Below are 24,139 nucleotides of genomic sequence, written 5' to 3'. Positions count from 1 at the left end.
GTTGCTAAGAATACAATTCAAGAAAAAAAAACCGATTGCATGTAAAATATCTCAAGAAGTTATGCAAGGACATCCTATATTATTATTCAGGTAGGCTATTTCCAACCCATTTTAGTAGAAGGACGGTTCTACATATGAGTCCATAAGGCAAAGCAACGGCGCGCTCCAGGCCCAAATATTTAAAAAGTCCCATCGCCCCTACCTCCGCCGTTGGATTATCAACCAATAATCCTGATCCAACGGTGGACATTGAGACATGGATGCTTATCTAGAACTAGCAGATCCCTTATCCTACGCGCACTCTCTGTACCCTTTTCCCACTTCACTCTCATGGCAGCTGAGCTACAAGCACCGGAAGCTCCAATCACCGCCGGCCCGACAATTCCAACCACCACAACGACACAGCTGATAAATACAGGAACATCCTTAACTGCCACAACGGCAATAGCAACCACAACGGCCGTACACGCCGCGGAGAACCACGGCCCCCAATTGGGCCCCAAACGGCAGCGACCCCCAATGTCCGATTAGGCGAGATCGGCGACCAGCCCTCCGCTACTGGCTCATTTGAATCACATATGCGACGAGCCAGACCCGGCTGGAGGCTCCCCAAGGACTCCAAATCGGTCAAGGCCCGGTCAATCACCAACCTCGTCAACGGCAACGAGTCCAACGAAATGACGCCGCCCGATGAGAGGAACCAAAACGGTGACGGAGGGTTCGAGTTCGGTAGCCGGAGAGTCAAGGCGAAGCGAGCCACGGGGACCAAGAGGATCCGATCGAATTGGGCTTCCAATTCGAAGCTCGACAATGGCGGTAGCAGAGAGGAGGGAGGCGAGTGGTTCAGCGCGGATCCCGATCAGGATAGTCCGGTGAGGGGCAGCACTCCGGTGAACTCGGGGGACGACGCGGGGGAGGATATGTGGGATGGGCAGAGGAGGACGGCGGGAAATTGGGCTAGGGCGTCGGTGAGCAGGGAGAACGATGCCGTTGAGGCGGATAGCATGCCGGAGTTGAATTGGAGTGGAGTGAGGTCGTGGCTGATAGAATTGGGGCTGAGCCGGTACACACCGGTGTTCGAGATACGCGAGGTGGACGACGAGGTGCTGCCGATGCACGTTGGAGGAACTTAAGGATATGGGTATCATCAACGCCGTCGGTTCACGGCGGAAAATGTACGCCGCCATCCAGAAGCTCCGGAAGGGGTTCTCGTGAGTCTTGCTTTCCTTGTTCTTTTTTCTTGTCTTTTTGGTTTAGTAGAATAGTGTAATCCTTTTGTTCTTACAATAACATAATCACAAGAATGATAATCATAGTTTGTGTTGTAACATTACCTATTTGCTCATCTTTTTGTACTTTAATTGTTGTTTTCCCATCAACGCAATGGGACTTTTCTTTAGTTTTTGAGCTAGAGTTTCGACTTGTAGTTTGTTGATGTAACGCTACCATATTTTGATTCGAATAAAGTTTATGTTAAACGAGTAATTTGGAACCGGCCTTCATTTCACCCTTCCTTTTGTGATGCCCTTTGGTTCTTGCATTTATTGCATGTTCGTAGGTTTCTAGCAGCATGTTGCAAATTAAACTAGCGTGGCAGTTATGTTGTTGTCGGTTGAAATGATACATAGCTCGGATGACAGGATTGTATTCTTGTTTGGGTTGGATGATAGGATCGTTATATTGGTATTCTTTTGAGGTTCTTTCGTTTATGTCAGGAAAGCTTTGGTCTCCATACTACTGTCTGTAACCTGGTAACTGATAGTGTTGGCTTCAATGCTCAGTGTGATGACATACTTCATACAATATAGTTTGGGTGATGGGAGGACAGGGTAGGAACCATTTGGTAGGGGTTATAAGAAATGAATATTGATGGTTCACTTGTTTCTAAGCATTAAAAGGGGTTATTAATCATTTGTTAAGAAGGATGCTGTGGTGGATTTGATCCGAAAACTCAAAAGTAATGCCTTGTGTGGTATTGCTTGTCTGGCAAGAACTGAATCTAGTACCTTAACCCGACCCCAGTACAGCGCAAACATAACAACTGATTGTGAATTTGGTTTTTGTTGTGTTTGAGTACATGGTCTAGGACCAACAGCAAAAGAATCATAGTTTTGCGAGCTACGCTAATGTGTGCAAATAATCTTTGATAGATAGTTGGGTGGTCATGCAGTCTACACAGAAATCGCATGTTCCTTGGCTGCATAATTGATGATGTAGGAGTTGTTTCTTTTAAATGATTGTGGAGGTGGTGAAATTTGAGTATTTGAGTATTTGAGAAACAGGGGTGTTGTTAACCTACAGACAGTGCACTTGCGGTAACATATTTGGTGTAGCGTATTTTGCCTTGTCAGTTAGTCTTGTACTATTTCTACTGGATTTTGCCCTAAAGCTTTTCCTAATCCGTAATATGTTTTAGGATGTTTTTTCTCTTTGGCCCAACAGTTGTAATTGGTCTCTGCTGCAATGTTTCATAATACTTGACCTTTTTAAAGTTCGTTGTGCCATAATATGATCTGGATGTTCGTATTTCTTATGGTTTGGCCTTGTTAATCTTGTCACCTTGTTTTCCTTTAGCATTTTGTACGTAGCTCTGTCATACTCTCAGTCTTCGTAGGTTCAGCTTCGGTCTACATCTCTTATGATTCTCAAGCTAACTTTCTTTCTTTAGGAGGAAAACTGTATGCACTCATCTGGGCTGTGTGCTTTGAGGCCATGGCAATTTCTTCGAAAGTCATCATCGGTCATCGTCAACTTCAAGCAATGCCAAGGTCTCTCGATATCTATGAATCCTTACGTGCAAAGCCGGTTCACAAGCACATTCACTTTGTTGGTAATCGGGGCAGAAGTCATTGCCTGCGTTCACGAAGTTGAAAATCCAGTGAATGTCCTAACTTTCTTTCGTCGGCTTCAATTTTCGGTTAGTAACGCACAACTATCTTTGTTGTATACCTTGAGCCGGTACACCGGTGGCAGTTAGTCTTGCCTTTTTGAGAGTTTTAAGGAAGATGTACTTGCAGCAGATTCACGAGAAAATGCTGGCATCATATTCTGAATTAATCCAGCTAAAACAAAAGGATTGGAGCCTCAAATTCATCTATGTTGTGGGCTTGTCTTGGATCTTGAAGCCCAACAAAGCAATCCAAGTCCTAAGTGCATTGGTGATTACGTCACATACTACTTTATTTCCCATGGTTTGGTTTGATCATTAACAACAGATAAACCAAATTAGTATGACATCCTCCAAATCATAAGCAGCATTTCTAATTTTTGCGACCAGAATATGTACCGTTTCATCATCTCGTTGCCTTACATCTGCATCTTTCAGAAAACCCTGCACTAATTGTAGCTCAGTTCGTGCAGCCTCAACTTGATCGCTGACTTCATGCAAGAACTTCGATTCTTGAATGATTAAGTCTCCAAGCCTTGCAACCACAACGGAAACCACTGCCTCAGCCATATCGGTCGCGCGCACTAGGAAAACAACTTATAGACTTTAAGTTTCAAAGTATTTCTATTTCATAGAGTTCTGAATAAACAAGACAATGTACGTAGGCAAACAAGTAAATGGTTACAGGCAACCAAAACTTCACTCCTCGAAATCGTGTGTTTTCGAGGTTGTTTCTTCTTCAAACTTGTCCTAGGAGCCTCGGGGAGTTGTAAGGAAGCTCCTACAACCTTCAAAATGTCGTGACTCGGCCGGGATCACGTCGGAATAAACTTGTCAGAGTCGGACCTTCTGAGTTGACGAGTCAAAACTCGTCTGTTTCACGATCTGGTTGTATGGTTGGGTTCGTGGAGACGAGGGGAGTACGATGGTGGAGTTTTTAAACTCGATCTGTGAAGATTTGGTGAAGGTCCTTGTAGTTGCAGAGGTGAAGACGCTTGGGTGAGGAGAGATGGGGAAAAGATGGCAGATGGGGAAAATGAGTTCTGATTGGTGGAAAAGGAGGAGGGACAAGGATTGTCTACCCTCCACTTTCGGTGCCCTCCTGGTGCCCTCCTATTTTGTGTGGTCACGGTTAAGCTACGTCAACATTTTATATTGTTTTTTAATGGATATAATAAGACAAAAATGAATAGTAATATAAAATGTTGACGTGGCTTAACCGTGATCACACAAACAGGAGGGCACGGGGAGGGCACCGGAAGTAAAGGGCAGACAATCCTTGTCCCTCTTCCTTTTCCACCAATCAGAACTCACTTTCCCCATCTGCCATCTTTTCCCCCTCTATCCTCACCCGAGCATCTTCACCTCTGCAACTAGAAGGACCTTCACCAAATCTTCACATATCGAGTTTAAAAACTCCACCATCGTACTCCCCTCGTCTCCACGAACCCAACCATACAACCAGATCGTGAAACGGACGAGTTTTGACTCGTCAACTCGGAAGGTCCGACTCGGACAAGTTTATTCCGACATGATCCCGGCCGAGTCACGACGTTTTGAAGGTTGTAGGAGCTTCCTTACAACTCCCCAAGGCTCATAGGACAAGTTTGAAGAAGAAACAACCTCGAAAACACACTGTTTCGAGGAGTGAAGTTTTGGTTGCCTGTAACCATTTACTTGTTTGCCTACGTATATTTTCTTGTTCATTCAGAACTCTATGAAATAGAAATACTTTGAAACTTAAAGTCTATAAGTTGTTTTCCTTGTGCGCGCGACCGATATTGCTGAGGCAGTGGTTTGTGGTTGCAAAGCTTGGAGACTTAATCATTCAAGAATCGAAGTTCTTGCATGGAGTCAGCTATCAAGTTGAGGCTGCACAAATTGAGCTACAATTAGTGCAGGGTTTTCTGAAAGATGCACATGTAAGGCAAGGAGATGATGAAACGGTACATATTCTGGTCGCGAAAATTAGAAATGCTGCTTATGATTTGGAGGATGTCATAGAAATTTTTGTCCTCCAAGTGGCCTCGAAGAGGGAAGGAGGTATTAAGAACGTTCTGAAAAGGTTTGGTTGTGTGCTGAAGGAAGGAGTTGATCTTCACAAAATTGGCTCAGAAATTGAGAAAATTACCACCCAGATTTCCAATTTCAGGTCAAGCTTGCAAATGCATAACATCATGGAAATAAGGGACTCTAGAGGAGCCACTTCTTTGTATGAGAGGCAGCAACAACTAAGAAGAAGCTATTCTCATATTATTGATGGTGATGTTGTCGGGTTAGAAGCTGACATACGAAAATTGGTTATGCATTTGGTGAAGAAAGAGCCCAGACACCAAGTTGTTTCTATCTGGGGAATGGGGGGGTTTGGGAAAGACAACTCTTGCAAAACAGATTTATCGCCACAATGAAGTTAGACGCCATTTTGGCAGCTTTGTTTGGGTATGTATCTCTCAACAATGTTTGGGAAGAACTTTTAATTAAACTTCTTTCTGCTACCACCGTGCAAAGAGAAGAAATTGCAAAAATGAAAGATGATGAAATAGCCAAGAGAATTTATCTTCTACAGCAAGAACATAGATGTTTGGTTGTCATCGATGATATTTGGAGCATCGAGACATGGGAGTCTTTGAAAGCTGCATTTCCATTAAATCAGAGAACAGAATCTTCGGAAGAGAAGAAATAAGTAATTTCTCACCCCATTCTATTCTCCTGGATTACTTTAATTTCTTATTTCAATTGATTTCATATTCCATTTGACACAAATTAAAAAGAAATACGTTTTCAAACCTCCGTGTATGCTAAAGATTCGAACAAGGAGGACATGAAGAAAACAAATGGGTTTCAAACAATTTCTTGCACCGTTGCACGTAGATATTTCAAAACAATTTCACATGTATAAGTACATCTAGTTATTTCAATTACATTGCTCAACGATATATGGGAGACTAAACCTAGTTGGAAGGCTACGTTTTGTACCAAATTGATGTTCGATATTCTACAGCAAGGGAAGAGAAAAAGGTTTGAATGCATGACGCAATAGGTTTAAGAGGAAGATCCTAACCACTAGAGTAATTCACCATTTACCCTGGTATATATAGATAAAAAGATAGTATCTAACATAAATTATATTGTTTTTTCAGTTATCTAGAACTATATGTGTGTGTGTGTGTATTTGGTGAGATATCTAGCATCCGTTTACTAAAACCATTAACTTATATTGTATGTATTTGATAAATTCATTTCTTTAACTCTCCATTAGACAATGCAGTTGTTAATATGACAAATAATTAATGTGGTGTTTCATTATTTATCAGCCTCGGAAGTTTTCGGAAGGATGAAAGAAATAGGAAAGAAGATGCTTCAACATTGTGCCGGGTTGCCATCAGCTGTCATTGTGATTGCAGGACTCCTTGCTAGAAAGGATACAATTGAAGAGTGGGATACAGTGCTTAACAATGTTTATGCATACATAAGAAGAGGCAAAGGCCATGAACAAGAATGCATGAGTACATTGTGGGTGTTGTCATTGAGTTATGATAACTTACCCTATCACTTAAAATCATGCTTTTTGTATTTAGGCATTTTCCCGGAAGATTTTGAGATACCAGTGAAAAGATTGACTCCACTGTGGATGGCAGAAGTTTTTATATCTATGCCACTACAACAAACACAAGGTTTAGTAGAAACAATGGAGGACATAGCATACAACTACTTAAATGAACTGGTGGACAGGTGTGTGGTTCAAATTGGGGAACAGGGTTCTGTTAGAAAGATCAAGTCTTGTCGTCTTCACGATCTTATGCGGGACTTGTGTTTGATAAAGTCAGAAGAGGAGGGCTTTCTCCGAAATGTCAAATCACTGCACAGAAGTGAGACTATGTATTCTCCTCCTTCTCTGATGATAGCCAAGGCAATACCAACGGGTAAGATTCGAAGACTTGCCATCTGCTTGGATGAAAATGTTGATAAATTAGTTCCATCAAGTTATGAAAGTTGATAAAACGGTTGCCATCTTCCCTGGGCAATTTGATACTTTTGCAAACTCTGAATCTTCGCTTTCGTAATAGGTCGGATATGTTACCAAATGTATTTTGGAAGATGGTGCAACTGAGGCATTTGTAATTACACATGTATTACACCGCACGTGGTAATAGACTACACCTATCTACTCTTCACAATTTGCAGACTTTAAATTATGTTTCGAGTCGCTGTTGTGAGTTGAATGATCTTGCTGGATTAACCAGTCTCAGAAAACTGGCCATACAATTGGCAAGCCCCTTGAAAAATTTGGAGGAAACCTTGAAAGGTATAAGCAACACACTCAATGGCATTCGATCTCTATATGTGCACAACTTACTTGGAACTGACAGTGGCACGGAGGTAACACAAATAGTATTCAGTTGTCGTCATGTGTACAAGCTGAAATTGAATGGTCGAACAGTAGAGTTACCTGGAGACCTTCAGCACTTTCCAAACTTCACTAAGTTATCTCTGTGCCGGTGTGATCTCAACGACAACCAAATGGCGGTACTAGCGAAGTTGCCAAATTTGAAAATCCTATGCCTAATGGAAGAAACTTTTGAGAGTTCAATTTCGGACACACTGGTTTTCTCCAACGAAGGCTTTCGTCGTCTTGAATGTCTTTCCCTTATTTCTATGTATGAGTTAAAGGACTTGAAGGTGGAAAGAGGAGCCATGCCGAGCCTCCGCCGATTGTTCATACAAGCTTGCTACAGATTGACCGAAGTTCCAAACGGGCTGAGGTATCTTACTACGCTCAGGGAGTTGAGCTTCGTAAGGATGTCTACGACATTTCGTAACAGGCTTCAGGTAGGAGGAGAGGATTTCGATAAAGTCCAACTCGTGCCTTCCGTTGTATTTGCCAACATGGTGGACAGGTACTTCTTGAATTTGAAAATCTCGCGGTTACTTCATTTGTGTTGTGTTTTCTTTTAAACAAGTAAAATTACAGCGAGGATCCGCAGACGGATTTCATTTGTGTTGTTTATTTCAGCAGCTTCATATTACCTTTTTTCTAAAATTTATTTTGATCTTCTTTAAATTTTCACTGTTATTCTCCATTGTTGGTTCTCTGTTCTTTGCTGTTTTTCTACTTCATGTTCATGCTCCTACTCTCACAGTCCGACCTGCCTTTTGTTATATACTGCTTGTTCTAATTCTTGGTTCACTGTGTTTCGCTAAATTTCAATAATTGTAACCTAAGCATACCAGATAAGGAAATTGTTGGTAATATAGTACTACCCTTCTTTGAGCAGCTAGAAAGAAGCAATTAAAAGGAACATCTCTCTTATATTGCACAGCGGTATAAGCTGCAACTGATACAAATTGTGTTTTTAGCTTCTTTGTGGTGTAAAAATACTTTATTTGTTTCTTGCTTTCTTGTATAAGCTCTAATATTTTTCTCAATTTGTTTTTAGTTCTGAAGTCGCGAAATTCCAATCACGACAGCGGAGATCGCATTCTGCCCAAGACTCTCCTGGTATTTCATTTTGCAATCCAGTTTTTTCTTTTATAATACGTATAATTTTGATCTAATTCATTCCAGGAAAAAACAAGAAAAAATAGACGCTTTAGTTCGGTACTCAAGCAAGGTTAATTGGCGCCTACAGTTTCAGATTTGGTGCTTCTGGATGCGCAACATGGTGGTGCCAAAATTGTTTGAATGGAAGCTGCATGACTTTACGTGTGATTGTTTGCAACTGCCTACTTCGTTAATGTTTATGCCATCTTCGATCGGCTACAAATTTTGTTCAAATTTTTAGTTGGTATCTGATCTTCAAGTTCAAAATTGGCTACTAATTAGCGCTTAATCTAGTGATTTATCATTCGGTCTTTCCAGCATTGTAACAAGTAGTGAGTTCAAAGTTTTTCCTCCTCCGTCCGTGGAGAAAGGAAATTGACTGGAATTTGTGGTGGTGGCTTCGAGGCTTCCAGTTCACGGTGGTGGTATGAGATTGAAAGGAGTGATGGGAAGAATGAATTTGAGATGTGGCCGGGTGATCTGTGATTGTCGTAGGTTCTTAACTTTTATTATATCAATGTAGATTGTCTCACGAAATAATAATAGAGCCTTTTCTAAACATTTGTAATTTGTAATTTAATTAGAAAATACTTTGTTCGAATATAGGAGTTGCTAAGAATAAAATTCGAGAAAAAAAAAAAACCGATTGTATGTAAAACAATAAAATATCTCAAGAAGTTATGCAAGGGCATCCGTACTATTATTCAGGTCGGCTATGTCCAACCCATTTGGGTAGAAGGACGGTTCTACATACGAGTCCATAAGGCAGAGCGACGGAGCACTCCAGGCCCAAGTATTTAAAAAATCCCATCGCCCTTACCGCCGCCGTTGGATTATCAACCAATGATCCTGATCCAACGGTGGACATTGAGACATGGATGCTTATCTAGAACTAGCAGATCCCTTATCCTACGCGCACTCTCTGAACCCTTTTCCCACTTCACTCTCATGGCAGCTGAGCTACAGCCACCGGAAGCTCCAATCACCGCCGGCCCGACAATTCCAGCCACCACAACGACACAGCTGATAAATACAGAAACATCCTTAACTGCCATAACGGCAATAGCAACCACAACGGCCGTACACGCCGCGGAGAACCACGGCCAATTGGGCCCCAAACGGCAGCGACGCCCCAGCGTCCGATTAGGCGAGATCGGCGACCAGCCTGCCGCTACTGGCGCATTTGAATCACATATGCGACGAGCCAGGCCCGGCTGGAGGCTCCCCAAGGACTCCAAATCGGTCAAGGCCCGGTCAATCATCAACCTCGTCAACGGCAACGAGTCCAACGAAATGACGCCGCCCGATGAGAGGAACCAAAATGGCGACGGAGGGTTCGAGTTCGGGAGCCGGAGAGTCAAGGCGAAGCGAGCCACGGGGACCAAGAGGATCCGATCGAATTGGGCTTCCAATTCGAAGCTCGACGACGGCGATAGCAGAGAGGAGGGAGGCGAGTGGTTCAGCGCGGATCCCGATCAGGATAGTCCGGTGAGGGGCAGCACTCCGGTGAACTCGGGGGACGACGCGGGGGAGGATATGTGGGATGGGCAGAGGAGGATGGCAGGAAATTGGGCTAGGGCGTCGGTGAGCAGGGAGAACGATGCCGTTGAGGCGGATAACATGCCGGAGTCGAATTGGAGTGGAGTGAGGTCGTGGCTGATAGAATTGGGGCTGAGCCGGTACACGCCGGTGTTCGAGATACACGAGGTGGACGACGAGGTGCTGCCGATGCTGACGTTGGAGGATCTTAAGGATATGGGTATTAACGCCGTCGGTTCACGGCGGAAAATGTACGCCGCCATCCAGAAGCTCCGGAAGGGGTTCTCGTGAGTCTGGCTTTCCTTGTTCTTTTTTCTTGTTTTTTTGGTTTAGTAGAATAGTGTAATCCTTTTGTTCTTACAATAACATAATCACAAGAATGATAATCATAGTTTGTGTTGTAACATTACCTATTTGTTCATCTTTTTCTACTTTAATTGTTGTTTTCCCATCAACGCAATGGGAGTTTTCTGTAGTTTTTGAGCTAGAGTTTCGACTTATAGTTTGTTGATGTAACACTACCATATTTTGATTCGAATAAAGTTTATGTTAAATGAGTAGTTTGGAACCGGTTTTCGTTTCATCCTTCCTTTTGTGATGCCCTTTGCTTCTCGCGTTTATTGCACGTTCGTAGGTTTCTAGCCGCATGTTGCGAATTAAACTAGCGTGGCAGTTATGTTGTTGTCGGTTGAAATGATACGTAGCTCGGATGATAGGATTGTATTCTTGTTTGGGTTGGATGATAGGATCGTTGTATTGATATTGATATTCTTTTGAGGTTCCTTCGTTTATGTCGGGAAAGCTTTGTTCTCCATACTACCGTCTGTAAACTGGTAACCGATAGTGTTGGCTTCAATGCTTAGTGTGATGACATACTTCATACAATATAGTTTGGGCGATGGGAGGACAGGGTAGGAACCATTTGGTAGCGGTTATAAGAAATGAATATTGATGGTTCACTTGTTTCTAAGCATTAAAAGGGGTTATTTATCACTTGTCAAGGAGGATGCTGCGGTGGATTTGATCCCAAAACTCTAAAGCAATGCCGTGTGTGGTATTTCTTGTCTGGCAAGAACTGAATCTAGTACCTTAACCCGACCCCAGTACAGCGCAGGCATAACAACTGATTGTGAATTTGTTTTTTGTTGTGTTTGAGTACATGGTCTAGGAACAACAGCAAAAGAATCATAGTTTTACGAGCTACGCTAATGTGTGCAAAAAATCTTTGATAGATAGTTGGGTGGTCATGCAGTCTACACAGAAATCGCATGTTCCTTGGCTGCATAATTGATGATGTAGGAGTTGTTTCTTTTAATGCTTGTGGAGGTGGTGAAATTTGAGTATTTGAGAAACAGTGGTGTTGTTAACCTACAGACAGTGCACTTGTGGTAAAATATTTGGTGTAACGCATTTTGCCTTGTCAGTTATTCTTGTACTATTTCTACTGGATTTTTCCCTAAAGCTTTTCCTAATCCGTAATAGGTTTTAGGATGTTTTTCCTCCTTGGCCCAACAGTTGTAATTGGTCTCTGCTGGAATGTTTCATACAACTTGACCTTTTTAAAGTTCATTGTGCCATAATATGATCTGGATGCTCGTATTTCTTATGGTTTGGCCTCGTTAATCTTGTCACCTTGTTTTCCTTTAGCATTTCGTACGTAGCTCTGTCATACTCTCAGTCTTCGTAGGTTCAGCTTCGGTCTACATCTCTTATGATTCTCAAGCTAACTTTCTTTCTTTAGGAGGAAAACTGTATGAACTCATCTGGGCTGTGTGCTTTGAGGCCACGGCAATTTCTTCGAAAGTCGTCATCGGTCATCATCAACTTCAAGCAATGCCCAGGTCTCTCGATATCTATGAATCCTTAAGTCCAAAGCCGGTTCACAAGCACATTCACTTTGTTGGTAAGCGGGGCAGAAGTCATTGCCTGCGTTCACGAAGTTGAAAATCCAGTGAATGTCCTAACTATCTTTCGTCGGCTTCAATTTTTGGTTAGTAACGCACAACTATCTTTGTTGGATACCTTGAGGCGGTACACCGGTGGCAGTAAGTCTTGCCTTTTTGAGAGTTTTGCAGAAGATGTACTTGCAGCAGATTCACGAGAAAATGCTGGCATCATATTCTGAATTAATCCAGCTAAAACAAAAGGATTGGAGCCTCAAATTCATCTATGTTGTGGGCTTGTCTTGGATCTTGAAGCCCAAACAAAGCAATCCAAGTCCAAGTGCATTGGTGATTACGTCACATACTACTTTATTTCCCATGGTTTGGTTTGATCATTAACAAAAGATAAACCAAATTGAAAAAAGTAAAAGATGCATATTCTTTGAGTTTAAACTAAAGAAAACTAATGAAAATAGCTTGAAAACTTGGAGTTTTAATGATTAGGATAAAATAAAGGGTAAAGTGAACAGTATTATGATTGAATCTTTAGTGTAAAAATGAGGTTTTTTGTTAGAGTGAACAGTACCGAGAGCTTTTCATTAAAGTTCTCTTTAAACTATTATGTATTTGGTTTTTAGTTTATTTTTTGTTAGTAGTGGATAATGGAGAATGATAAAGATAAAGGAAGGTGGTGGGAGAAGTGATGGAAATTATATTATATGTATATAAAAAATGGAGATTGAAAATAGCTCAAAATTGTTTTAGTTTTCGTTTTGTTTGTTAGTTCATGTACATTTCTTCTGCATTTCTTATTTGGGATGTGCTATCCACACACCATTTTTTACTTCTCACACACTCCTTGTTAATTTATGTCCATTGATCTTCTTCAATTCATCCGATCCGACGGTCGAAAATAAAAAAAGGTATGGAAGAAGTAAAAAGGAGTATGTGGATATCACATCCCTTCTTATTTTTCTCACATACTTTTTTCTCTTTCTATGACATGAAAATGAAAACTAAAACTTAAAAAACAAAAAATGAAAATACTAAGCAAACCACCTTATTTGAACCACATCTCTAAACCACCTTATGGGGCATGTGATGTTGAATTTCCAAATCATTTGAAGCAATCTACATGTATTTTAAACTTTTATCAACATAATCAATTAAAACCAATTACCAATAGTCCCTTAGTATTACGATTTAATGATATTTTTCTTCACTTATAAGTGAGAGGTTTTAGGTCACTCTTCCACCCCCTTAATATAGATACTATTGTTTGTTTAGAGAGTAATAAAAAATAAAATTAAAATTAAAAAAAACCCAATTACCAAGGTAAGCAGTTAAGTTTGGGAACCTATAGCTCCTCGACAAACCACCACCCACGCCTTTTGCACCGCCGCCGGTGTTGCGGAGACCCTCAGACTCTAAAACTCCTTCTGTCATCTCTCCTTTCAATGGACGCTAAGGATATTGGAATGAGAAATAAGACAATCTTGGTTTCACGTCAATGGATGTTGGGATTTACTGAGATCTTTTGGGGAATTGAAGTGTTTTTTTGGAATATTTTTTTCTCACCATCTTTTAAGTGTTGATGATGCTTACAAAACTATTTATCACCGTTTGATGAGTTTAATAAAGATATGTGTGATAGATATTCACAAATTTTAAAATTTAAACTCGTTCAGTGATGATAAATAGATAGATATGTGATAAGCATTACCATCACTTGAGTCTAGGGAGAAAAATGCACTTTTTTTTTCTTTCATTGTTTCCCCTGGGAATTGATTGTGTGATGAGATTTGGGTTCTATCAGTATCCTTGTTAAAGGTTGACTTTCCTAGAGAGAGAAGGGTTGATCAACGATCTGGGGAGAAGACGGCAGCGTATGAGGAGATTAAAAGATGAAAATACATTTAATTATATGAAATGACATAATATATAAATGTCATCTACTACATCATGTGGTTTAGGATGTGATTCAAATAAGATGGGTTCTTAACAAAATAGTAAATGTCACTTAATATTACGATATAGTGATATTCCTCTTCACTTGTAAGTAAGAGGTCTTAGGTTCGATTTTCGCCAAAGACGAATTTAAACCATAATATTGCTAGTCCATGATGAGGCTAAGCCCATCATCTTCATCTTAATGTAAATAATATCATTTGTTAAAATAAAAAAATAGTACATAGTCCCTCTGGAGCTTGTACTAGTTAACATAAATAATGAGAATAAATATCAATAATCCCGTCGTAGCTTAGAGATACAGTTGGATTAATTAAGGTCATTAGCCCCGAAACCGTATAATAAATACTGATTTTGGGGTATTGTTCTCCAACAATTAGAGAAGTGAGAAGTGAAGAGAAAAAGAAAAAACCATTATAAATTAAGGGGGGGGGAAAGAGTAAAAGAATGCCAAAACGAGGAAAGGGCCAAGGGGTTTTGCATAATTAAATAAACAATGATACAAGAACATGGGACCCGAACGATCGATCAAATTATGGGGAAAAACTCTCAATCGAGGAGTAGCTTTAATCAAGCGGTTGTAGTAGTCGTCGTCTTCGTCATCGTCGTGGTCCTAGCATAGTTCAGCACCATGACATGATCAGTGGTTGAGGAGTCTGGAAGCAAAGTGAGTGCGTCCCTTAGACTCCAGATGTTGTCTCTTACATGCTGCAACGTCAAGAAAGGTAGAAGCTCCTGTCCTCTACATGTTATCTCTACCTGCTAACGTTCATATCAATCCCAATCATATATATGTATATACACCCACATACATACATGTACAGACACTTGCGCATATACACGTAAATTTATTATTGAAGAACTAATTACATGAATTAATAATGATAATTAACAGAAACAAACAAGTAAAGAAGAAACAAAACTAATTATTAGTAACGATGGGATTTCACATGCATGAAAAAGTGAAGTTCGTACTTGCAATCATATCATACGTGCATAATTATTGTGCATGCAAGGACAACATTATGGTGCAACTCGCTTTTTTTCTTTTCTTTAGCTAAGTGTAATTGATAGCCATGCAGATTTTAATCGAGCATATAATAAACCCTAGAAATTAGGTGCAATACGCCCCTGCCACACAAAACACAAAAGACTCTACATTGTAATTGATTATATAACGTTTTAGATTTGTTTATCGATTTATCTTATCACGTCGGATAACTATGTATATTTCACTTGAAACTATATTTATTGAAAATTATATGAGTTATGTATTAAAAATAAAGAAGACAAAATCCCTGAATATTATGTAGTGTTGAAGTCATGCTTTGTCACTAGCTTACGTCTATTCCATGCTATGCTCCATACAAATCTTTGTAACGTCTACTTTACCCATAAATCTCTCTCAACTTTTTATCTCTACTCCAACAGATTCTTCGTACCCCACACCCACAGTCCCCGTTGATATATCTTCATTCCAAAAAATATAAAGGAAAATAATGATATGTGAAAAACCAAAGTATCACGGGCAGTATGAGGGGTTGCCCGCCATGAAAATCGACTGTATGAGGAGCTGCCCGCCATCCCACCATCTTAGACTTCCCGGATTTAATGATTACAGGACCTACTCAGACTTTGCTGGTAAGCCAAAATAATGACGCTTTGGACTTTAATATTATACTAATAAGATACATCAAATAATATAAATGATTAAAAATAAATCCAAAAAATCACGTAATGGATCCAAAAAGCACGGCGACGAATAGGCACTACCTATCTTTTTATATTTTCGAAAGGGCCCAAAGCCTAACTATTCCAACTTTCCAATCCAATTTCATCTTCATGCACGTCTCTTTCACGTTGCTTCTGAAAACCCTAATACGAAAGGTCAATATTCCTTCATGAAGTAGCTTCCACCGTATGTTCTTCTTTGGCTAATAAAATAGACGTTTTTTAACTTAATATTATAATCTCTAATACACTGCTTAAATTCTGGCAAAACCAAGTTGTTAAAGTGTCGTTTTTATATTAGCTAACAGGGATTATCCTTGTATTTCTTTAGTGTGCATGCATCGCATTCACAAACTGTAAAGTATTCATTAAACTTCATGGTTCTTATCTGTCTCTCGTGATTTTATTTTTGTTCTTATATGAACAACTTGATTGGAATTGTTCAGTTGCAGATTTACTCATTAACTCTTATACTACTATATATAAATTAATATTTTGGGTCTATCTATTCAAGTTTGGTTTGTGGATGATGATGATGGGGTGTCTTTTAAATTCCATGCAACTAAGTGCAGCACTTAAGGTTTTGGAGGACCTTTTTTTAGCACAAACAGTGCAAATTTAGGAAAAGAATGCAAATTAGAAGGCCCTACAATATTAGCTTTCGAATGGAAAAGATGATAGATGAGTTCAAAGAAACGAAAGCGTGACGAAAGGAAAACGAGAGAGAGAGAGAGAGAGAGAGAGAGAGAGAGAGAGAGAGAGAGAGCATGCAATGGGTTTCGAGAATGACAGGGTCCACGTGTGTTTTTTGAAACCCTACGATATAATTTAGACCGACCAATATGTGTTATTATCGACACTTTTTCGTATGGTAATAAGTGTCAAGTGGGCACGATAATCCAAGATGATCGAAGATGTTTGATTTGCAAGAGCTTAAAGTCAATGAAGGAATTACAAAAAAGAAAAGGTTGGAAAAAATCCCACCTCTGATTATTGCACTAGATGTTAAATATTCATGTCCATAAAAAATAATTTATCATGCAAATGGATTGTGGCTAATCATCACAAAATATATTAGAGATATATATGATGCATGCCTAGCTAGCTAGTGTGAAAACAAACCAAAGAACACAAAAGATCATATCTTGATCATCTGAGAATCATATCATAGAAACAATCCTAGTTTACGCAAGAATCATTAGAGGTTATATTTTTTTTAAAAATTTTATACATGAAGTTTATTTTTATGTAATAAGTTAAATGGAGTTCATCTTTCACACCCTCCAATTATAAACCTAATCATTGGGTATTTAGTTGCATGCCAGGTGTGAAGGGTACGAGTTGGCTTTCCAGGTACGGCATAGAATTTAATTAAATTTGAGAGTTTTAACGAAAAGGTCGTAGTACTGTTAATTTTAACGAAAAACAACATTTTTACATTAAAAAGTCAAACCTGATACTATTCACTTTACCCTTTATTTTATCTTTATCGTTAAAACTCAAGGTTTTCAAGCCCTTTTCATTAGTTTTCCTATTAAATTTCTCCCTACTAAAAGTATGCAGCAAGGGATTCACACCACTCTGGGCGGTGGATCCTAATGAACAAAGAAATTGCCAATTCAATGGTGTGTGATTGACTTATATATAACAAAGTACGAGAACTAACCAACTTATATTAATAAATAAAAGCAAGGAGAGCATGTTTAGTGTGTTACACATCCTAAATAATTGCTATATTTTATTAATATGGTATAGAATTAATTTGGAAATATATGGGTGCATGAAAACACTATCTGCAAAATTTGATTGTTGGTCGTTTGCACACAGATTAGCTGTTTTGTGAGGATTGATTATTATTATTATAAGATAGTGTCTCCATCTTATCTCCTAACTTAGGGGCATGTTGTACAAAGAAATAATTAAGTAACGTATCAAATCATCGTAAAATATTGACCAGTAAGATTCATATACGTGTTGTTGGTTTATCATTCTTTCAACTATTTTATATTTTCGTTTAACTTAAAACTGTTAAAGGTGTGGAGTCAACAACTAATTTGTATGAATTTTAACAAAAAACATACCGATCGAACTTGAATTGCAAAACTTATTTATAAGAAAATTGGCATGTAGAGTATACAGATCAAACATGTATCCCTATCTATATATCATTACTAAAAAATTTAACAAGGTAACTAGACATCGTATATGCATATAATATAGGGGTGTGCTATCCACACACCCCTTTTTACTTCTCACACACCCTTGTTAATTTATGTCCGTTGATCTTCTTCAATTCATCCGATCCGACGGCCGAAAACTAAAAAGGTGTGGGAGAAGTAAAAAGGGGTGTGTGAATATCACACCCCATAATATATAGTTTTTTTATATTTAAAGATGCAGATGATATATAATTTAGGTCAAGAGAAGACAAATTCAACTACACCACTACGTGGTTTTCGTTATTAAATTATATTCCTTCAGTTATGATTTCGTTTTGTATTCTTAGTTTCTTAATGAAGAGATCCTATACACTAAAAACCAATTTAAAATTCACGAACCATGACAAACTCTTTTTTTTTTTTTTTTTTTTTTTGCTTTATTAAGTTGTCAAATATTTTAAGCCTATGATCTAAACTAATATAATTTTATGGCTAATATGCTTTGGTCTTCACAGGTACTCAAACGAGAATCTTTATTAGGAGAGCAGAACTGGTGTCATATATATGAAGGTAATATCATTTTTTTTGTCTTGCTTCACACATATTATGAAATTATCGTAAGTACATGGTATATAAATGTATCTTTGAAATGTATATAGTTTAATCCTGGTGGATAGGGTGTTGGGTTCTACATATGCGTCTCGAGTTTGAAATGAACTAAGTTCTTTTATTATATACATTTATTTTAGGAAAAATTAGTATTTGGTCCATAGTTACTAATGTTCATTGACTGGAACCTTATTAGTATTTAGATTTTAATCGAAGTCCCTAGCATTAATGTAATAATGAATTTACATGTTAGTTACTTAATTTTTTGAAATAAAAATAGAAATTAATATAGGTTTTAATACTCACACCTTCATTAAACTCCTAATTAATTTTCAATTAAACAAAATCCAAAATAAAAAAAATAAAATTAGAACAAGTTTGTAACCCATTAGTTTTTATAAAAAGATATTCAAATTTTGTAATCTTAAATGTACCCGTTCTTAAATATATCAATTTGCTGCATGTAAAATGTACCTTTTTTTTATATAAAATTAATTCAATTTTCAATTCATTGATTGGAGAATGTATTCATGTCAAGTTTAATTTAAGAAATTTACTAATGTTATTAAACCTAATATCTTTTTTTTTTGTGTGTGTGTGCTTTTGAAGAATGTACCCATGTTTTGGTACAATAATTTTTTTGTTGATTTTGATGAGTGCACCCATGTTTATGTACATACAATATATTGTAGAGTGTAATTTATATTTTAATATTTTTAATCGCACAAATTATAGGTTTTTTTTTAAATCTCATTAATGTAAACAATTACAAATTTTAATTTTTGGTTTAAAAAATATAGTAACCTGCATAGAAATACATTATCATATTAATGTCAGGAACTTCGATATGCAGAAAACCAATAAGATTCAGTCATAGAACATTGATAGCCAAGGATCCAAAGTCTCTCTTTATTTTATTTAAAAAATAATAATGAGTGTTCTTAGGCCTACCACATAATGTATTTCAATAACTTGAACCGCATAATTTTTTTTTTAATGAATCTCTAATTTTTAGATCATTCTTATGTTATTCATACATTCGGTTTAAAACCTAAATTCAAGTACCTAATATACGATCAATACGTGGGTAATAACTTAAAACCGTTTTTGCTAGGACCTTCGACATTTTATTTTTCCATTCCAACACTCTTCGTATACCTAAAAGCAAACTGGCATCCCTGTATAAGTCTATAATTTATTTTTCTTAATTATTTTTATGTTGTTGACGTATATTACTTACAAACCAATTTTATTCTTCCAGGCAACTTCTTTTTTATTGATTCACTCGATGATCCACTCAGTTGTTTTAATTTGAATATACATACTTACTGAAGAACCGCAAATAACTTAGCAGAAAATTGTAAACAACGACCCATTAAGCCATTTATATTGAGAAACACAATTTGCTAAACTAAGGATCATACTTTTTTTTATTTATGTGTCTTTTCTTTAATAAGAAGAGACGTATGTTTCTTAGATCAATGAGGACAACTAGATATTAATTATAACTTAAAACAATCGCTTATAGCTTAAACTTGCATGCACGGAATTTAAATATATCATAAACATATATATATATATATCTACATGCATATGCATTATGCCTCGATTTTTTTTTTCATGAATTATGCCTCGAGTTTCAAATAATAGATATATAAGCTGGCTTTAGAATCATTTAGGCCTCCGCGTAACATTTAGTATTGAATACAACTGAGGCTTCATCTTAATTTTATCTACAATTATGTCTTACTCTTTAAGCTGTTAATCTAAATTTCATCATTAATTTTCTTTTTGGTCAAGATTTTTTTCCTACGATCCATGATCAATGAATTAAATTAAACTTTGCTCATTGCATAAAGATTCAATAATTTTAAGAAACCTGCCTTGCTAATAGTCAGGCCATGACTTCACTAGTGCAAAGCTTAAGCCTGCTTATATTGGTATACGTTATAACATGAATTGCATACACATATTTTTAAGATACGGAAGGAATTTTAACTTGAGCATAATTATTAGGAAACATATATGGGTACTTCATGATGAAACGTGTGTTAAAAGAGTTTTGTAAAATTATGTGCCGCAATAATGTGCACATCATATACAAATTATCATTTCATGATGTGCATTGCATTGCATCTCATTCACCTATATAATGCTTTCTGCATACTACTACGGTTAAACCTAATTTTTCTATACCTGTTTAATACCAGTCATGGTTTCTCTTAACAAAAACATTAATACTTTTTGCATGCGGAAAAAAATAGAGGGAGTCGCTAGTAGGGAACAAATAGTGAAGGGGTACTGGCATATATATATATAGGCTAAATTTTTTTTGGGGTCTGGATTTAAGCTCAAAGTGTTCAAGTACTGCATCTTATTTTATGACTTTCAGTAATAGATATTACAAAAACTTACTGTGAAATTTTTATTAAATTTCAGTATATTTAATATATCCAAAAAATAGTTTACACATCAATCCAGGACACCGATACTCATTCCATCTATTAGAAGTGAAAAAACTCCAAGTGAACGTCTATGCTCAATATGCATGTACACGTATATATTAGTTATGATATAACAAAAGAAAAAAATATATATTAGTTATAATATTGGGGAAAGCACTGGTTTTGATTTGCAGCGACTTGTTAAACCAGTCCTCAAGTAACAACTAAAAACCATTTCTCATATAGGGTTTAAGTGTAACAACTCCACTGCAGGCTCAATCACTGTCTTAGTGTGTGGATAAGAAAGAGTTGTTTTAAGTGTGGCAAGGAAGGGCTTACATCTATATATTGTTTGCTCATCTTTTTTGTCAATCCATTATTTCTTTGTTACCGTCTTTCTTAATAGTGGTGTTTCTATCTTTGGTATTGATAATATACATTTTTTCTTTATGTTTTTTGAATATTGGTTGCTTTATTCTGCTTTCCATGCAGGAGTATTGCCATTTCGATGAAATGTTATTTTCATTATTTTTAGATATGAAAGAGAAAACCTCTTTATCGAACCATTAATTTTGAGGTTTGAGCAAAAGCGGTGGTAGGTAAAGTACCTCTTGGCCAGTAAGTATGTTAATTTCCATCACCAATTAAACACTCCGTAACTAACTAAACACAAGCAGATGACCCATTTTAGTTTTTCCCTTTAATAGAGAAATAGATGATTATGAACAAAAAAAGGGAAGACCTAAATCTACTTACTACCTAAATATGGTTCTATGAGCATAAGAAACAAATAGCACTACAGAACCCCATTTTAGTTCTGCTGTTCCTATCATGTCTCTAACACCATGTGCTTACTGCTTATACCTAGTTAATTGATAAAAACAAAAGGTCAGTTTTCTGTATGTTCTTTATTAATGTTTGTCATCATATTTGCTTCTTCATGGTGTTAATTAAGTTCGTAAGCAACTTGAATATTGCAAGGCACTAACAAAAATTAACTAAAATTTTCTATAATTTAATACTTTTCGATTCAATTTATATTGAAGTGTGTATGATGATATACATACCTCTGATTCGCTATCCAATCTCAGCTTGTTAACCAGATACTTCTTTATCAACCGAACTGTCATTCTTCCATCCCTAAAGTTTCCACACACAAGAAATTAATAAAAATCGAACTAAGTAAAGGAAAATAGTAATTAATTGAAGCTGAGAAAATGAAAAAAGAACTGGTAGGAGATGGAAAGATAGAAGATGTTACTTGATTCTTAAGTAGCTTTTGGGTATCTGGGGCAAGAATGGTTCTTTTGCTCTGCATTGACAAACCGATTAATTGAAAATGCAGTTTCATCATCAATATTTTCCAAATGGATTAACGAAGAAACAAAAAGGGAAGAAAATGAGTTCTAGTACTAATAAACTTTTTTTTTCTAGCAAACCTCGATGTCTGCAGGAGGGGGAGTTTTATAAATTCAACAAAGAAAATTACACCTACTCAGGGGGAGTTTTATGCAATAATACTTACTGATTTTGGGATGCTTGGAGCGTAAACCAAATGCCAGATTGGGGCCTTCTCGGAGGATCAACAACTCTGAAATCTAAGCTCGGTCCGGCGACATTAAATTCATGAAGAGGATGGTGGAACGGGCGTGCAAAATAGGATGAACCCAGTTGTATAAAAGAGGAAGCAGAAGAAGATGAAGTAGAAGCCATCATCCCTATATTATTATGAGGGATTGCTGGCCTAAATGCCCAGTTAACGTCCTGGTGAGGAAATAAACCCGACGAGGAGCTACTCATTCCCGGCCCCGGTTGCTGGAAGTATAAAGCCGTAGCGTTACTCGAATTAAACGGAGGCCTGAAAGACGGATTCGAAGGAGAAGCACGGAAAATATTTTCGTGTTGAGAAACATGAAAGATTGGAGGCATATGTGGCATGGACCTCACTTGCCGTAATGACGAAAAACCACCTTGATCATGGCCTGGTGGTAATAGATCAAGATCAAGTTCAACCAATCCGGGACGGGAAGGAGTAGTACTACTTCGTAAGCTTCTGAGGGTTGGATGTTCTGTAGTCGCAGGTGGGTGGTTGTTAGAGCCGCCGCCTATAGTCAATTGGAGCCATGTTTTGTTATCTTCCGGAGCATCTTTAGAACTCGAACCTGCTTCGTTTACGCTGTTAGTTCTCGACTCATCCTCGGCCATTGAATCAATTCCCGCTAGCTGCTGCTGATGATGATGATGATGATCAGATTCAATAACAATATTATTGCAATAATTGTTATACTCATAACCTTCTTCTACAACTTGACTAGTATTCATAAGACCGAAATTGCTGATCTCCGCCGTGTAATTGGAACCACAACCACCATAACCGCCGTAGAGATTGTGTTGTTGTTGTTGGTTGGGTATGTTTTGATGATGAGCAGCAGGAGGAACCATGGTCATTTCGGACTGTTGACCGACCCCAAATAATAGAAGTTTGGATTGTTCTTGAGATTGCAGGAATATTGCTTGGTGGTCTCAAAGACTTGAGCCATGGAATATTAGTAATAAAGAAAATGATTCCTGAATCTGGTGTTTATGTGCCATGGGAATGTTTTGAAGTAGTGATTGTGAGAGAGACACCCATGAACGTCCTGCAGCTGACCATGTGGGTTTGTGTTTGCTGCTGTTTCATCCTAGAAGAGAATAAACCCTGCAAATCTCACTTTCCATTAATTCTATTTCTTTGGAAGCTTGTGGACATATGAAACAGTTGCGCAGAGAGAGAGAGAGAGAGAGATGGAATAGAAAAAAGAGAGCAGAGATGGTGGTCAGTCAGGTATATTATATATGTATATTTGTTCTTCTATATATTCTACATATGCTGAAGGAGCTAGAGGTCGAACTGTTCCTTTTTTTTTTCGTTTCTTATTTTTTTACTTTATTAAGAAAAATACACATTCACCTGTTTTCTAATAAATTATTCGTGTAGGAAATATCAATATTCATGTGTAACATATATGTACCTATACAGGTAACATAGTTCATTCTTATGCTAAGTTTTGCAACACTAACTACTGTATATACATACATACATATATATATATATATATATATGTTGTTTTGTAATAGAACGATATATTTAGGATAGTGTTATTTACACACTCAGTTTTACCTCCTACGCACCCTTGTTAGTTTTCAACCATTGATCTTCTGCAATTCATTTAATATGACGGCTCAAAATTGTGAAGAGTGTGTGAGAAGTAAAAATGAATGTATGGATAGCACTATTCTATATTTATATTAAGAGACTGTAAAATTGAGATTAAGGTTAATCATACTCTTTGCTGACTATGAAAATTAGTATTGAACTAGTTATCCATAAAAATTAG

General features: G+C 37.6%; 5 protein-coding genes across 9 annotated transcripts; 4 read left to right on the top strand and 1 right to left on the bottom strand.

Annotated features, from left to right (window-relative positions):
• The first annotated feature begins 303 nt into the window (after window positions 1-303).
• Window positions 304-3,264, top strand: LOC139190384 (uncharacterized). Of its 2 annotated transcripts, XM_070810600.1 has the most exons (3): window positions 304-1,211; window positions 2,669-2,917; window positions 3,021-3,264. In XM_070810600.1, the coding sequence occupies exon 1, from the start codon at window positions 579-581 to the stop codon at window positions 1,131-1,133; it is 555 nt and encodes a 184-aa protein (XP_070666701.1). In that variant the 5' UTR covers window positions 304-578; the 3' UTR covers window positions 1,134-1,211; window positions 2,669-2,917; window positions 3,021-3,264. The 2 variants fall into 2 exon arrangements, with proteins under 2 accessions (XP_070666701.1, XP_070666700.1); XM_070810599.1 differs by having other exon boundaries at window positions 2,669-3,264.
• On the top strand, window positions 3,238-8,990 carry LOC103414494 (probable disease resistance RPP8-like protein 4). 3 transcript variants are annotated; one of them, XM_070810597.1, is made up of 5 exons: window positions 4,922-5,570; window positions 6,202-6,810; window positions 6,955-7,785; window positions 8,326-8,387; window positions 8,518-8,990. In XM_070810597.1, exons 3-5 carry the CDS (start codon window positions 7,016-7,018, stop codon window positions 8,568-8,570), a joined length of 885 nt encoding a protein of 294 aa, XP_070666698.1. In that variant the 5' UTR covers window positions 4,922-5,570; window positions 6,202-6,810; window positions 6,955-7,015; the 3' UTR covers window positions 8,571-8,990. The 3 variants fall into 3 exon arrangements, with proteins under 3 accessions (XP_070666697.1, XP_070666699.1, XP_070666698.1); XM_070810596.1 differs by having other exon boundaries at window positions 3,238-5,570; window positions 6,202-7,785; XM_070810598.1 differs by having other exon boundaries at window positions 3,238-5,570; window positions 6,202-7,785; window positions 8,454-8,741.
• Window positions 3,813-5,295, top strand: LOC139190778 (putative disease resistance protein At1g50180). Its single transcript, XM_070811251.1, has 2 exons — window positions 3,813-3,886; window positions 4,614-5,295. The coding sequence occupies exons 1-2, from the start codon at window positions 3,813-3,815 to the stop codon at window positions 5,293-5,295; spliced, it is 756 nt and encodes a 251-aa protein (XP_070667352.1).
• LOC139187542 (uncharacterized) lies at window positions 8,988-12,599 on the top strand. Its single transcript, XM_070810595.1, has 2 exons — window positions 8,988-10,255; window positions 11,710-12,599. The coding sequence occupies exons 1-2, from the start codon at window positions 9,273-9,275 to the stop codon at window positions 11,723-11,725; spliced, it is 999 nt and encodes a 332-aa protein (XP_070666696.1). The 5' UTR covers window positions 8,988-9,272; the 3' UTR covers window positions 11,726-12,599.
• A 1,468-nt stretch (window positions 12,600-14,067) lies between these two features.
• Window positions 14,068-23,810, bottom strand: LOC103452472 (protein LAX PANICLE 2). Of its 2 annotated transcripts, none has more exons than XM_017336905.3 (4): window positions 22,288-23,810; window positions 22,024-22,074; window positions 21,830-21,902; window positions 14,068-14,581 (listed from the first exon to the last, which is right to left on the bottom strand). In XM_017336905.3, the coding sequence occupies exons 1-4, from the start codon at window positions 23,208-23,210 to the stop codon at window positions 14,390-14,392; spliced, it is 1,239 nt and encodes a 412-aa protein (XP_017192394.2). In that variant the 5' UTR covers window positions 23,211-23,810; the 3' UTR covers window positions 14,068-14,389. The 2 variants fall into 2 exon arrangements, with proteins under 2 accessions (XP_017192394.2, XP_028947756.1); XM_029091923.2 differs by having other exon boundaries at window positions 14,068-14,578; window positions 22,288-23,590.
• Between the last annotated feature and the right edge of the window lie 329 nt (window positions 23,811-24,139).

The sequence above is a fragment of the Malus domestica genome, chromosome 13 (genome assembly GCF_042453785.1).
Source record: "Malus domestica chromosome 13, GDT2T_hap1".
In the NCBI taxonomy this organism is placed as follows: Eukaryota; Viridiplantae; Streptophyta; class Magnoliopsida; order Rosales; family Rosaceae; genus Malus; species Malus domestica.
The sequence above is the reverse complement of the archived record's forward strand: the minus strand, read 5'-3'. Positions and strand labels throughout refer to the sequence as shown.

Bases quoted from the DNA above. Each gene is read 5' to 3' on its own strand.
- LOC139190384 (XM_070810600.1), top strand. From the start codon at position 579: ATGCGACGAGCCAGACCCGGCTGGAGGCTCCCCAAGGACTCCAAATCG.
- LOC139190778 (XM_070811251.1), top strand. From the start codon at position 3,813: ATGGTGGAGTTTTTAAACTCGATCTGTGAAGATTTGGTGAAGGTCCTT. The intron at 3,887-4,613 runs GTGAGGAGAGAT...TCTATGAAATAG, and splicing joins GCAGAGGTGAAGACGCTTGG to AAATACTTTGAAACTTAAAG.
- LOC103414494 (XM_070810596.1), top strand. From the start codon at position 7,016: ATGTATTACACCGCACGTGGTAATAGACTACACCTATCTACTCTTCAC. The intron at 7,786-8,325 runs GTACTTCTTGAA...ATTTGTTTTTAG, and splicing joins TTTGCCAACATGGTGGACAG to TTCTGAAGTCGCGAAATTCC. The intron at 8,388-8,517 runs GTATTTCATTTT...TGGCGCCTACAG, and splicing joins TTCTGCCCAAGACTCTCCTG to TTTCAGATTTGGTGCTTCTG.
- LOC139187542 (XM_070810595.1), top strand. From the start codon at position 9,273: ATGATCCTGATCCAACGGTGGACATTGAGACATGGATGCTTATCTAGA.
- LOC103452472 (XM_017336905.3), bottom strand. From the start codon at position 23,210: ATGACCATGGTTCCTCCTGCTGCTCATCATCAAAACATACCCAACCAA. The intron at 22,075-22,287 runs GTAAGTATTATT...TTGTCAATGCAG, and splicing joins CTCCAAGCATCCCAAAATCA to AGCAAAAGAACCATTCTTGC. The intron at 14,582-21,829 runs GTATGTATATCA...TATGAACGTTAG, and splicing joins GATTGGATAGCGAATCAGAG to CAGGTAGAGATAACATGTAG.